General features: G+C 39.7%; 2 protein-coding genes across 3 annotated transcripts in view; both read left to right on the top strand.

Annotated features, from left to right (window-relative positions):
• The window catches only part of ZNF695 (zinc finger protein 695), a 31589-nt gene extending 16988 nt beyond the window's left edge, over window positions 1-14601 (top strand). The window contains exons 2-4 of one of the 2 annotated variants that reach the window (XM_058430672.1): window positions 1209-1335; window positions 1845-1937; window positions 12584-14601. In XM_058430672.1, coding sequence (XP_058286655.1) covers window positions 1209-1335; window positions 1845-1937; window positions 12584-13869 — 1506 coding nt within the window. In that variant the 3' untranslated portion in view covers window positions 13870-14601. The remainder of the gene's footprint in view (window positions 1-1208; window positions 1336-1844; window positions 1938-12583) is intronic. The other variant, XM_058430673.1, reaches the window with a different exon arrangement.
• Window positions 1-15937, top strand: part of AHCTF1 (AT-hook containing transcription factor 1) — a 254423-nt gene that overhangs the window by 91581 nt on the left and 146905 nt on the right. The gene's annotated exons all lie outside the window — the stretch shown is intronic.

Here is a 15937-nt window from a genome sequence, read left to right as displayed (position 1 = left end):
CTCAACCTCCCAGGTCGCAGGGACCACTGGCATGGGCCATCATGGCTGTCTCATTTTTGTATTTTTTGTAGAGATGAGGTTTCGCCATGTTGCCCAGGCTGGTCTCAAACTCTGGAACTCAAGTGACCCACCCACCTCGGCCTCCCAAAGTGCCAGGAATAGAGACATGAGCCACCATGCATGCATTTTATTTGTTTATTTATTTATTTTTTGAAATGACGTTTTGCTCTTGTTGCCCAGGCTGGAGTACAATGGCGTGATCTTGGCTCACTGCAGTCTCCACCTCCCGGGTTCAAGCGATCTCCTGCCTCAGCCTCCCAAGTAGCTGGGATTACAGGCACCCACCACCATGCCCAGCTAATTTTTTGTATTTTTAGTAGAGATGGGGTTTCACCATGTTGGCCAGGCTGGTCTTGAACTCCTGACTTCAGGTGATCCACCCGCCTCAGCCTCCCAAAGTGCTGGGATTACAGGTATGAGCCACTGCGCCCGGCCCATGCCTGCATTTTAACAAGATGTCTACTTCATTGACATATTTGTTAAAATTTGAGAAGTACCTTCCAACTCACCCTGACTTCTCCATATGAGAACAATACACAGCTTATCCTGTATGATGTGAATATATCAGTGCTTGCGTTGATGCCCTTGATTTTATAGTATATTATGCACAAAAGTAGAGTTTCTACACTGGTTTTGTGGATCTTAAACTATCTTCTTAACTCAGAGTTAGAGAATACATTAGAGTATATATATGTTTTATTTATTTATTTATTTATTTATTTATTTTGAGACAGAGTCTCTCTCTGTCACCCAGGCTGTAGTGCAGTGGTGTGATCTCGGCTCACTGCAAACTGGCTTCAAGCAACTCTCCTGCCTCAGCCTCCCAAGTAGCTGGGACTACAGGCATGTGCCACCACGCCCGGCTAATTTTTGTATTTTTAGCAGAGATGGGGTTTCACCGTGTTGGCCAGGCTGGTCTTGAACTCCTGACCTGGTGATCCGCCCGCCTCGGCCTCCCAAAGTGTTGGGATTACAGGTGTGAGCCACCGCGCCTGGCCTAGAGTATATTTCTGTGTTAAAAATTATCTTATTTGATAATTCTAGTCACTCATATAAGTCAGAGCCGGTTCTCTTCACTCTCTCTCCTTGCCTGGAGTCAAATTAAGAACTCTGCCGTGGCCACTTGGTAAATACGTTTTCTTTTTCAGGGACTATTGGCATTCAGGGATGTGGCTCTAGAATTCTCTCCAGAGGAGTGGGAATGCCTGGACCCTGCTCAGCGGAGTTTGTATAGGGATGTGATGTTAGAGAACTACAGAAACCTGTTCTCCCTTGGTGAGGATAACTTCAATATGCAATTCCTATTTCACAGTAAGGATTTCATCTTTTTCCTTTGTAGAATATTTTCTGGGAGTTTCTGATGTGCACGAATGAGTTTCACATCACTGCTTTCAAGGAAACCTTGGGGATTTCTTGGTGTAGAAAACACAACTTTCAAGATGTTTTGCCTTGATGTCAACCTTTCTATTCAGCTGATGTGTATATCCTTGCTCTAGATTGGTGGTAATTCTAGAAATTCAATAGTATAAAATATTGTTGCCTACACTTCAAAATCCAGTTTCCATCACCAATTTTTGATCCAGTTATTATAGTTCTTGGTAGCAGAGCTAAGGACTCACAAATTTAAAATACTTCCTAAATATATTAAAGGTTCTGTCAGAAAACAGTATTTTGGAGTTAATTTTCTAGGATCTAATGTGATGTTTTCTCTTGTCCACTGAGCACAGTGAAAGATGATTAAAGAATCCCCACAAGAATCATGCCCCTTTTTTCTAATAAAACAGGTCTTGCTATGTCTAAGCCAGAACTGATCATGTGTCTGGTGACAAGCAAAGAGCCCTGGAATGTGAACACAGAGAGGACAGCGAAACACTCAGGTAGGTGGGAGTGAATGAAGCAAACATAGGTAAGGGGTCCGAGGATCAAGGAAGAAGCCAGGCTTTAGAGTGTGGTTTGGGAAGCTCTACTCCCATGGAGATGGCTTCTGAGAAGCCTGGGTTTCTTTCTCTCGCTCCCACATAGGGGCATCTTCTATCTCATGCTGTTAATACATTGTCTAAGGACTGTACTTCCCTTCAGTGATTTTCCTTCAAGTTTACAGTGAGCCTCACAATCATCTTCATAGTTTATAGGGGACCGCAGGATCTGACTGCTCTTCCATTGCTTTTGGGGACATGGGACTGTCTGCGTATTTTTGAGGACCTCTATGCTAAAATATATATATTTTTTTGTTTTCTTGAGACGGAGTTTCATTCTGTCGCCCAGGCTGGAGTGCAGTGGCACAATCTCGGCTCACTGCAAGCCCCACCTCCCGGGTTCAAGCGATTCCCCTGCCTCCGTCTCCCGAGTAGCTGGGACTACAGGCGCCCGCCACCCGACCCAGCCAATTTATTTTGTACTTCAGTAGAGACGGGGTTTCACCTTGTTAGCCCCTATGATCTCAATCTCCTGACCTCGTGATCCACGTGCCTCGGCCTCCCAAAGTGCTGGGATTACAGGCGTGAACCACCGCGCCTGGCCTAAAATATTTTTTAAGATCCCTTTTTGCATTGCATCTGGAACACGTGAGAGTAGTGGTGATATTGGTATTTGGTTCAGAAATCCCAGAGATGTATGTTTTCTCCTTTATGACTTACCCTCTGGAGATTTCAAATGTGATTCCACAGAAATTGATAGTAATTTTATCAGAAGACTAAGCATCTCCCTAAATATAAGAAAATCTAATGTTATTTACTTAAAAATTTTATTTCTTTTGTGTGAACTGAGATTTGTAATTTAAACCCTATGTGCCCAAATTTCTCAGCTGTTAAATAGTTTAATATATCTACTCACATCCTAGATTTCTTAAATATGCTGGGTCGTTGGGGAGTGTAGAACATTGCTGATTATATAGTAAACTCCCACTTGTTACCTTCCTTTAAAATAATTGTCATTTTATAATTTTCTCTTGTTTAGTATGAAACTTCGTCGGTCTGTGTCATTTATATATATGTGTGTGTATATATGTATGTGTATAATGTGGATTTTCTTACACAAATAAAAATTGGATAACTATTGTGTACAGTGTCATGATTTGATATCTATATATAGTGAAATGATTAATACAATTAAGTTAATGAACACATCTGTCACTTCACATAGTTATTTTTATGTTGAAAACACTTGTCTGCTGTGTTAATGCAAATTTTAAGCATACAAAATATTATTAACTATACTCATGATGCTATTCATTAGATTTCCAGAGCTTATTTATTTTATAACTGAAAGTTTGTGCCCTTTTAATACCATCTTCCATTTTCCTACCTCCTTGGCAATCACGTCCATCTTCTGCTTCTAGGAGTTCAACCTTTTAAGATGCTCATATGAGTGAGAGGAATAGGAAGTATTTGTTTTTCTGTGTTTGGCTTATTTCACTTAGCAACTTAGCATGTTGTTAGAATGGCAGGATTTCATTGTGTTTATTGCTTAATAATACTCTATTATGTATGTGTAAAACATTTTCTTCATTCAGCATTCACAAAGATTTACATTGTTTCTGTATCTTGGCAATTATGACTAATGCTGTAATGAACATGGGGATGCAGATATTTATTTGAGATACTGATTTTATTTCTATTGATTTTATACACACACACACACACACACACACACACACGTGAGATTGCTGTCTTGTATGGTAGTTCTTTTTTCTTTTTTTTTTTTCTTGAGACAGAGTCTCGCTCTGTCGCCCAGGCTGGAGTGCAGTGGCACGATCTCAGCTCACTGCACCCTCCGCCTCCCAGGTTCAAGAGATTCTCCTGCCTCAGCCTCCCCAGTAGCAGGGATTACAGGTACCCACCACCCATCTGGCAAATTTTTGTATTTTTAGTAGAGATGGGGTTTCACCATGTTGGCCAGGCTGGTCTTGAACTCCTTACCTCAAGTGATCCGCCTGCCTCAGCCTCCCAAAGTGCTGGGATTATAGGCATGAGTCACCACGCCTGGACTTTTTATTTCTTTCTTTATTTTTTATAGAGATGGGTTCTCACTCCTGCCCAGGCTGGTCTCAAACTCCTGGCCTCAAGCAATCCTTCTACCTCGGTCTCTCAAAGTGGTAGGATTATAGGCATGAGCCACCACACATGAACAGTTTTTACTTATGTATTATAATTTTTATGAACATATTCAGTTCTGTACACTTCAAGACATTAGGGTGCAAAAGTGAATAATGCAACAATCACATTGTCTGTTACCAGTACATTTATCTATAAGTTTGTTTGCCTTTATAAATGTTACAGGCAAACAAACTTACAGATAAATGTACTTGCAATAGACATGCCAGTACATTTTCTTTATGACGTGTGTGTGTATTTGCCTGGCCCTTTAGAAACACCGTTCTATTTTTTGTTTTTAAGGATCTGTTTCAGATATCTTATATAAATGGATTCGTACAGTCTCTATCTTTTTGTGACTGGGTTATTTCGTTTAGCATGTCACCAAGATTTTCATTTTTAATTTTTAAGGGTACATAGTAGGTGTATATATTTATGGGGTACATGAGATACTTTGATACAGGCATGCAATGCATAATAATCACATCAGGACAAAGGGCTTTTCTTGAAGATTCATCTTTATTGTAGATTTTACCAAATTTCCTGCTTTTTAAAAGCTGAGTAATATTCCATTGTTTGTGTTTTTTGTTTTGTTTTGTTTTTTGAGACATCTCGATTTCTTGGGCGTCTGTGGTGCTAGTATGAGTTAATTTTGTTGCGAGGAGTCTCACTCTGTTGCCAAGGCTGGAATGCATGGCCTGACCTCAGCTCACTGCAGCCTCCACCTTCCAGATTCGAGTGATTCTCCCACCTCAGCCTCCTGGGTTGCTGGGACTACAGGCATGCACCACCACGCCTGGCTAATTTTTTTTTTTTTTTTGTATTTTTAGTAGAGACGAGGTTTCACCATGTTGGCCAGGCTGGTCTCAACTCCTTACCTCAGGTGATCCACCCGCCTTGGCCTCCCAAAGTGCTGGGATTACTGGCACGGGCCACCACCCCCAGCCTGTTTGTGTGTTCTGAATTATATTTAACCCTTCATTTGGTGAGGTAAGTTTGGGTTGTTTTCCCTATCAGCTTTTGTGAATAATGTTGCAATAAATATGAGTATGCAAACAACTCTTCATGTGACCGTATATGTGGAGGTCTGTTTCTGTGTTCTCTATTCTGTTTCATTGACCTAATTGTCTGCCTTTATGCCAATACCAAACGGTTTTAATTACCGCAGCTTCATAATTTTTTTTTTTTTTTTTTTAGACAGAGTCTCATTTCTGTCACCCAGGTCACCCAGGTTGGAATGCAGTGGTGTGATCTCGGCTCACTGCAAACTCTGCCTCCCGGGTTCAGGTCATTCTCCTGCCTCAGCCTCCCGAGTAGCTGGGATTGCAGGCATGTGCCACCACGTACTTTTAGTAGAGATGGGTTTTCACCATGTTGGCCAGGCTTGACTTGAACTCATAACCTCAGGTGATCCACCCACCTCGGCCTCCCAAAGTGCTGGGAGTACAGGCATGAGCCACTGCGCCCGGCCATAATGTATTTTAAAATCAGAAAGTATGATACCTGCAACACTGTTCTTTGTGGAGATTGTTGTGCTCTTCATGGTTCCTTCACGTGCTGAGTAATTTTAGGTTTGCCTTTTCTATTTCTGCAAAAATGAAATTGTGAACTTGAAAGGATTGCACTGAATCTGTAGGTCGCTTGGGTGATATGAACATCTTCATAATATTAAGTCTTCCAGCCCATGAAGAACATGCTCAAGTGCGTGTTGTTGAACTTCCATATATTTGTGAATGTTTCCGTTTTCTTTCTGTTACTGATTTCTTGTTTTATTCAATTTTGGTCATAAATAATAATCTATAAGATTTCTGTTTTTAAAAATTGGTTGAGACTTGTTTTGTGGCCTAACAGGTGGTCTATCAAGGAGAATGTTTCCTGAGCTGTTGAGAATATCGTGGATTCTGTTGTTTAGGGTGTTCTCTAGATGTCTGTTGGTTGTTTTATAGTGCTTTCAAGTCCCCCATTCCCTGTGTACTTGTTGCTTCATTTCTGTAAATATTTGCTTTATATATTATGTACCCTGGTGAGACACAGATGTAGTCATAAATACACAGACATACATTTGTCATAGGTTTTCTGTGAACAAAACCTTTTTTTATTTATTGTCTTTTTTGTCTCCTGTGAGTTGTTCATTTTTGTTTTTTGGTTTGGTTTGGTTGTTTTTTTTTTTTTTTTTTGAGACGGAGTCTCTCTCTGTCGCCCAGGCTGGAGTGCAGTGGCGCGATCTCGGCTCACTGCAAGCTCTGCCTCCTGGGTTCACACCATTCTCCTGCCTCAGCCTCCCGAGTAGCTGGGACTACAGGCACCTGCCACCACGCCCAGCTAATTTTTTGTAATTTTAGTAGAGACGGGGTTTCACCGGGTTAGCCAGGATGGTCTCGATCTCCTGACCTCGTGATCCATCTGCCTCAGCCTCCCAAAGTGCTGGGATTACAGGCGTGAGCCATCGCGCCCAGCTTTGTTTTGTTTTTTCGAGATAGAGTCTCGCTCTGTCACCCAGGCTGGAGTGGAGTGGCATGATCTCGGCTCACTGCAACCTCCGCCTCCTGGGCTCAAGCGATTCTCCTGCCTCAGCCTCCTGAGTAGCCGGGGTTACAAGCGCGTGCCACCATGCCCAGCTAATTTTCGTATTTTTAGTAGAGATGGGGTTTTACCATGTTGGCCAGGCTGGTCTCCAACTCCTGACCTCAGGTGATCTGCCCACCTTGGCCTCCCAAAGTGCTGGGATTTCAGGTGTGAGCCACTGTGCCTGGCCACAACAATATATTTTAAACTGGTAATGTCTTCAGTTACATACAAATTTTTTTTCTCAGTACATCTGTCCTGAACTTTAGGTTACTGATGTCATTGATCATATCTTTTTATATGAACAGATGTTTATAATTATTTTTACGCTTTTGTTCCTCGCCACCCGGGTTCAAGTGATTCTTGTGCCTCAGCCTCCCTATAGCTGGGACTACAGGTTCGTGCCATCACCATGTTGGCTAGGCTGGTCCTGACTTCCTGACCTCAAGTGATCCGCCCACGTTGGCCTCCCAAAGTGCTGGGATTACAGGTGTGAGCCACTGCACCCAGCCCCTCTAGCATTTCTTGAGTGTAGGTCTACTGATGACTTTTTCAGCATTTGCTTACCTTATATTCTTGAGCTCCGTAATTTCTATTTCCTTTTATACTTTTTATCTTTTTGTTGATCTTCCATTTTCCTGATTTCATTTAGTTGTCTGTGTTCTTATTTCACTTATTAATGTTATTCACATGGTTATTTTGAGTTTTTAAAGATAATTTATATATCTCCATTTCTTTAGGGTTGCTATCTGGATATTTATTTTTCCTTTTTGGGGCCATAAGTACCGTGATACTTTGTATACATTGTAATCTTTTGTTCAGATTTGAAATTAACAAAAAGCCACCTGTTTCAATCTTTATAAAGTGGCATTGTTCTGGGAAATTCTGACACCAATTGGCCAGGCTAGAGATTATGGGAGCCTCTCAAACTTGTTCTTGGGATATGTCTTCTCTGGGATGGTGTTTCTTTTGTTTGTTTGTTTTGTCTTGTTTTTTTTTGAGACAGAGTCTCTCACTCTGTCTCCCAGGCTGGAGTTCAGTGGTGCAATCTCGGCTGACTGCACCCTCTGCCTCCCGGGTTCAAGCAATTCTCCTGCCTCAGCCTCTCAAGTAGCTGGGATTATAGGCACGTGCCACTATGCCTGGCTAATTTTTGTATTTTTAGTAGAGATGTGGTTTCACCATGTTGGCCAGGCTGCGCTTGAACACCTGACCTCGTGATCTACCCACCTCGGCCTCCCAAAGGGCTAGGATTACTGGCGTGAGCCACTGCGCCCGGCTATTTTCTTAATTACAGAGGTTTTCACATGTTTCCTCTTAAGAGGCCGTAATCACTAGTTGTATCTGTTGTCCATCTCTGGTACTGCAGTTTCTCGTCTGCTGTAACAATCATTTGTTATTGGTCTCAACAGAACCAACCTGTCAGTCAAAGTATACCATCATTCCATTCAGTACTCCGTGTCATAGGAGACAGAAACCAGTCTTTTTCAAGCCCCCAAAAGTATGGACACATGTGCTACTATTTTCTTTATTTTCTGAGGGAGAAGCCAGAAGTTTACTCCTAAGGGCACCTACCTTATTGGAAAAAAGGAAGGGCTGTGGTGGGTAAATGGAACAAACTTCCTTTCACTTCTGTGGGGCTTATGGCATTGTGCTCACCTGGGGTGCTGCAAACCCTTCACTGATTTTTCGAGTTCTCAGAAAGGCTTTTAAAAAAAATTTTTTTAATTTGTGGGTACATAGCGTTTATATTTATGAGGTACATAAGATATTTTTATACAAGCATGCAATGCAAAATAAGCATATCAGGGAAAATGGGGTGTCTATTCCCTCAAGCATTTATTTTTTGAGTTACAGACAATCAAATTATACTCCTTAAGTTATTTTAAAATATACAACTGAAATTATTTTTGACTATAGTCACCCTGATGTGCTATTAAATAGTAGGTCTTATTCATTCTCTTTAAGTAATTTCTTGTACCCATTAACCATCCCCACCTCCCCCACTCACTCACCCACTACCCTTTCCAGCCTCTGGTAACCATTCTTCTACTCTCTATCTCCATGAGTTAATTGTTCTGACTTTTAGATTCCACAAATAAGTGAGAGCATGCAATGTTTGTCTTTCTGTGCCCGGCTTATTTTACTTAACATGGTGACCTTCAGTTCCATCTATGTTGTTGCAAATGACAGGATCTCATCCTTTCTTAAGGCTGAATAGTACTCCATTGTCTATAAGTAGTACATTTTCTTTTTTTTTTTTTTGGAGACAGAGTCTCGCTCTGTCGCCCAGGCTAGAGTGCAGTGCCATGATCTCGGCTTACTGCAAGCTCTGCTGTTCTCCTGCCTCAGCCTCCCGAGTAGCTGCGACTACAGGCGCCCGCCACCACGCCCAGCTACATGTTGTTAGCCAGGATGGTCTCAATCTCTTGACCTCGTGATCCGTCCACCTCGGCCTCCCAAAGTGCTGGGATTACAGTTGTGAGCCACCGTGCCCGGCCTATAAGTAGTACATTATCTTTATCCATTTGCCTGTTGATGGATACTTAGGTTGCTTCCAAAGTCTGGCTGTTGTGAATAGTGTTGGAACAAACATAGGAGTGCAGATACCTTTGATATACCGATTTCCCTTCTTTGGCGTATACATCAGCAGTGGGATTGCTGGATCATATGGTACCTCTATTTTTGGTGTTTTGAGAAACCTCCAAACTGTTCTTCGTAGTGGTGGTACTAATTTAAATCCCCACAGTGTACAGGGTCTCTTTTTCTTTCCATCCTCACCAGCATTTGTTATTGCCTGGTTTTGGGTATAAGTGATTTTACCTGGGGAGAGATGATATCTCATCGTAGTTTTGATTCACATTTCCCTGATGATCAGTGACGTTGAGAACCTCTTCATATGCCTGTTTGCTATTTGTGTCTTGTTTTGAGAAATGTTTATTCACATCTCCTGCCCATTTTTTGGCTCGGATTATTATATTTTTTTCCTATAGAGTTGTTTGAGCTCCTTATAACTTCTGGTTGTTAATCTCTTGTCAAATGAGTAGTTTTCAAGTATTTTCTCCCATTCTCTGGGTTGTCTGTTCACTTTGTTGATTGTATTCTTTGCTGTGCAGAAGCTCTTTAACTTGATATGTTCCCATTTGTCCATTTTTTTTGGTTGTCTGTGTTTGTGGGGTATTGCTCAAGAAATTTTTACCTAGACTAATGTCTTAAAGGTTTTTCTCAATTTTGTTTAACTTTTCAAAAAACTAATTTTTTGTTTCATTGATCTTTTGAATTGTTTTAAAATTTTAATTTCATTTATTTCTGCTCTGATCTTCATTATTTTTCTTCTACTAATTTTGGGTTTTGTTTGCGCTTGCTTTTCTAGTTCTGTAAGATGCATTGTTGGATTGTTTAGTTGAAGTTTTCCCTCTTTTTTGATGTAGGCACTTATAGCTATTAACTTCCCTGTTCGTACTGCTTTTGCTGTATCCTATAGGTTTTGGTACATTTTGTTTCTGTTATCATTTGTCTCAAGAAATTTTAAATTTCCTCCTGAATTTATTTGATTTCACTAGTCATTCAGGAGCATACTGTTTAATTTCCATGTATGTGTATAGTTTTCAAAATTCCTCTTTTCATTCTAGTTTTATTCCATTGTGGTCAGAGAAAATGCTTGGTGTTATTTCCATTTTCTGAATATTTTAAGACTTGTTTTGTGACCTAACATTTGGTCTGTCCTTGAGAATGATCCATGTGCTGAGGAAAATAATGTGTATTCTGCAGCTATTGTATGAAACGTTCTGCAAATATCTATTAGATCCATTTGGCATATAGTGCAGACAAGTGCGATGTTTCTTTATTGATTTTCTGTCTAGTAGCTTTGTCCAATGCTGCAAGTGAGGTCCTGAAGTATATAGCAGTTACTGTACTGGGGCCTCTCTTTAAAGTTCTAATAATATTTGCCTTATATATCTGGGTGCTCTGGTGTTGGATAAATATATATTTACAATTGTTATATTCTCCTGCTGATTTTACTCTTCTGTCATTATTTAATGACCTTCTTTGTCTCATCTTCTACTTTTGGTCTTCAAATCTGTTTTGACTGATACAAGTGTAGTGACTCCTGCTCTTTTTTGTTTGTTTCTTTTTCATGGAATATCTTTTTCCATTCTTTTATTTTCAGACTATGTGTGTTTTTATAGCTAAAGTGTCTTTCTCTCTCTCTCTCTTTCTCTCTTTTCTTTTTCCTTCCTTTCCTTTCCTTTCCTTTCTTTCCTTTTCCTCTCTTCCTCCCTCCCTCCTTCCCCTTCCCCTTTTCCTTCCTTCCTTCCTTCCTTCCCTCCTTCCCTCCTTCTTCTCTCTCTCTTTCTCCCTTCCCTTCCCTTTCCCCTTTCCCCTCGTTCATCTTTCTCTTCCTTTCCTTTCCTTTCCCCTTTCCCCTTTCCCCTTTCTCCCTTTCAAGATGGGGTCTCACTCTGTCACCCAGGCTGAAGTGCAGTGGCACAATCCTGGCTCACTGCAACCTCTGCCTCCCAGGCTCCAGCAATCCTCCCACCTCAGCCTCTCGGGTAGCTGGGACCACAGCCCAGCTAATTTTGTATTTTTGGTAGAGATGGGTTTCACCATGTTGCCTAGGCTGGTCTCGAACTCCTAAGCTCAAGCGGTCTGCTCGTCTCGGCCTCCCAAAGAGCTGGGATTACAGGTGTGAGCCACTGCACCTGGCCTCAAGTGTGTTTCTTAAAGGCAACAGGTCAGTGGGTCTTGTGTTTTCATCCATTCAGCCAGTCTGTTTCTTTTGAACGGATAATTTACTCCATTTACATTCAATGTTGTTATTGGTAAGTAAGGCTTAATCCTGCCATTTTGTTATTTGTTTACTGGTTGTTTAGTGGTCTTCTTCTTCTTTCTTTCCTGTCTATGTTCCTTTAGTGAAGGTGATTTTCTCTGGTGATATGATTTAGTTTCCTGGTTTTCATTTTTTGTGTATCCATTGTATGTTTTTTGGTTTGATGTATTTTAATGTGCATAAAAAAGCAAGTGAAAAGAAAACTAAAAAAACTCTACGCCTTAGCTTAGTACTCGTGATTTTTAACTTTTTGCTGTTTCTTATTGTACTGTTTTGAAAACTTGTTGTAGTTATCATTTTTGATTTGTTCATCATTTAATTTTTTTTTTTTTGGACAGAGTTTCACCCTTGTCGCCCAGGCTAGAGTGCAGTGGCACAATCTTGCCTCACCACAACCTCCACCTCCTGGGTTCAGGCGATTCTCCTGCCTCAGCCTCCTGAGTAGCTAGGATTACAGGCATGCGCCACCATGCCTGATTAATGTCGTATTTTTAGTAGAGACGGGATTTCTCTATGTTGGTCAGACTGATCTTGAACTCCCGACCTCAAGTGATCTGCCTAATTAATGTTCTTTTCTGATTGAAGTACTCCTTTTATCATTTCTCATAGGACAGGTCTGGTGTTGATGAAATACCTCAGCTTTTGTTTGGCCATCCTTATTTCTCTTTATGTATGAAGGATATTTTTGCTGGATATAATATTCTAGGGTAAAGGTTTTTTTCTTTCAGCACTTTAAGTATGTCATACCACTGTCTTCTGGCCAGTAAGGTTTCCAGTGAAAAGTCTGCGGTGAGGCATATTGGAGCTTCATTGTATGTCATTTCTTTTTTTTTTCCTCCTGTGGCTGCTTTTAGGATTCTCATAATGGCATTTTGTTTAGTATATTTTTGTTAGGATTATGACTATGAAGGAATAAGGGCCTGTGGTATTTCATTATGCTATCTTGCTAATGTGCTTGTATAATTTTATGCCCTAGATTTGCAAAGGATGTTATCTAGTAAGTGGAATAATTTGTTGTTTTTATTTTTTCCAGCTTTGTCTTCTTATCTTACTGAAGACATTTTGCCAGAGCAGGGCCTGCAAGTTTCATTCCAAAAAGTGATGCTGAGAAGATATGAAAGATGTTGTCTTGAGAAATTACGCTTAAGGAATGACTGGGAAATTGTGGGTGAGTGGAAAGGGCAGAAGGCAAGTTATAATGAACTTGACCTATGCTCAGCAACTACTCATAGCAAAAACTTTCAATGCAATAAATGTGTGAAAGGTTTTAGTAAATTTGCAAATCTAAATAAATGTAAGATAAGCCATACTGGAGAAAAACCATTCAAATGCAAAGAATGTGGCAATGTCTCTTGCATGTCTTTAATAACACCTCAACAGCAGAGAATCTATATTGGAGAGAACCCCTACCAATGTAAAAAATGTGGCAAAGCCTTTAACGAGTGCCCATGCTTTACTGACTGTAAGAGAATTCATGTTGGAGAGAAACATTGCAAATGTGAAGAATGTAATAACGTCTTTAAGCCTTGCTCAAGTCTTGCTATTGTTGAGAAAAATACTGAAAAGAAAACCTACAGATGTGAAGAATGTGGCAAAGCTTTTAACCTGTGCTCAGTTCTTACTAAACATAAGAAAATTCATACTGGAGAGAAACCACACAAATGTGAAGAATGTGGCAAATCCTTTAAGTTGTCATCATACCTTACTCAACACAAGAGAATTCATAGTGGAGAGAAACCCTACAAGTGTGAAGAATGTGGCAAAGTCTTTAAATTGTTGTCCTACCTTACTCAACATAAGAGAATTCATACTGGAGAGAAAACCTTCCAATGTGAAGAATGTGGAAAAGCCTTTAACCAGAGCTCACATCTGACTGAACATAGGAGGATTCATACTGGTGAGAAACCATACAAATGTGAGGAATGTGGCAAAGCTTTCACCTGGTTCTCATACCTTATTCAGCATAAGAGAATTCATACTGGGCAGAAACCCTACAAATGTGAGGAATGTGGCAAAGCTTTTACCTGGTTCTCATACCTTACTCAACATAAGAGAATTCATACTGGAGAGAAACCCTACAAATGTGATGAATGTGGCAAAGCTTTTAACTGGTTTTCATATCTTACTAACCATAAGAGAATTCATACTGGAGAGAAACCCTACAAATGTGAAGAATGTGGCAAAGCCTTCGGCCAGAGCTCACACCTTTCTAAACATAAGACGATTCACACCAGAGAGAAACCATACAAGTGTGAGGAATGTGGCAAAGCCTTTAACCACTCTGCACAACTTGCTGTACATGAGAAAACTCATACCTGAGAAAAACCCTACAAATCTAAACAATGTGGCATAGTCTTTAATACCTATTCACAACTTCACAGCAGAATATTTTTACTGAATAAAAGTGTTACAAATGTAATGATTATCAAAAGGCCATTTACAGTCTGTAAGCCTTTGAGTGCACTAAAATGTTTAGGCTAAGAACAATACAAATAGAAAGACCGGTTCAACACCTCCACTTATATCACAGCTCTTACTGTGCACAGAAGAATTTATACTGGAGGGAAACCCTCCAGTTATTCAAACTGTATTCAACTTCAAAGACTTTGTATTGGAGAGAAACCCAACAAATGTAATAAATGCAGAAACAACATTTGTTCAAAAAATATACCTTAGAAAACACCAGAGTGTTCACACTAAAAACTATTTTACAGATGCAGTAAATGTGAAAAAATATCTAATCAAAAATTACATCAAAATACATCCAAGAATTCATAGTAAAAAGCCTAAGTCACTGACACTTTCAGACATTACTGTAAATCTGAGTGTTGGTTATAGAGAATAATCCAAAGTTAAATTAAAATAAGTAGGAGATTCACCTTTTGGGGAAGTTATAATTACATTTCAAGTATACCTTTTGGTGCCAGGCACAGTGGCTCTTTCCTATAATTGCTGCACTTCTGGATGCCTAAGTGGGGGGATTGCTTGAGCCCAAGAGTTTGAGACCAGCCTGGGCAACATGGCAAAACCTCATCTCTACAAAAAATAAAATAAAAGCCAGGCTTGGTGGCACATGCCTGTTGTCCCAGCTACTTGGAAGGCTCAGGTGGGAGGACTGCTTGAGCCCGGAGGTTGAGGATGCAGTGAGCTGATATCTTGCAACTTCACTCCCGCCTGGGCAACAGAGCAAGACCCTGTCTCAATAATAATAATAACATAATAATAATAATAAAGTATACTCTGTGCATTGAAAGAGTTTTAGCTTTTTTGAAAATCACATATTTATGTAATTCAAGTCTTAAATCACTTGATACCAAGCCTTCATTTCTAGTGTTTATGTGAAGGCATGTGGCCTATTGTTGCTACGTGAAATCTGTGAGAGTTTCTTCTATATTTGGGTGGGTGTCATTCATATCCTTTTCTTTGGAAGATTATGGACATTGCATTTTAAGTTTCCTGAAGAAATTTAACCGGAGAGGCTCTTTGTAGTTGTCTTATAATAGGGTTGTAAGTGATTCATGAGGTAGTTCTTCAGAGTACTATTCTGCATTATATTTGAGAAAGAAACATTTGAGTTTTACAAGTCAGTTGTTTTTCCTATTGCACATTAAGGTAATAAAATTCAGTGGATTTTGAAATGCTCTTTTTAGACTGTTTGAACTTAATTTGTTTTAATAAGACAAAATTGTTTTAATGTCTTTGGACCGTTGTATATTAAGTGATGTTTATCCTGCCACCAACGTCAACCTACCTCACCTTAGTTATGATTGCAGGTAACAAGTGGTAACAATACAATAGTGGGTAACATGGTGGAATAGTATCTCTAATGATCCCTTCTCCCAGTGGCATTAAACTTCAAATAATTTGACAAATATTGTTCCCACACGTTACACCTTCATTCTGTTTGCTCTTTTTGTAATGACAGTGTCATTATTATGGCTATAATAAAGCCTATATAGGATTATAATCAAAGACCATATATTTCTGAATCTTGAAGGACTATTAACAAAATTGTATTTACATTGTTCTTTTAACATGTGGCTTTTCTGGCCTGCAAAACATATACATACTTTTAGTTTTGTTTTACATGGAGATAAATATATAAATATATTACTCTAAAGATAAATGTTAGGTGTAAGACAGTTATGAAGCAAGTAATATGTTTGAAGTAAGTGCATACCCGTTTTCAGAATAAAAGAAAAATGTTGGAACCAAACATAATTTCAAAAGTATGGATAATTTATTAGCAAACTAGAAACCTCAAAAATGTTGAAGGCAAATCTGTTTTCTCTCCTTTGTATTGAATGCATTTCTCTAAAATCTTATTGCACCTTTTTCAGAATTTCCCCATGAAAATCCTGTTTTTACTTTTATGTTCCTCATGCTA

Source organism: Hylobates moloch, unplaced genomic scaffold (assembly GCF_009828535.3).
Source record: "Hylobates moloch isolate HMO894 unplaced genomic scaffold, HMol_V3 SCAFFOLD_18, whole genome shotgun sequence".
NCBI lineage: Eukaryota > Metazoa > Chordata > Mammalia > Primates > Hylobatidae > Hylobates > Hylobates moloch.
This window is presented reverse-complemented; position numbering and strand designations above follow the sequence as displayed.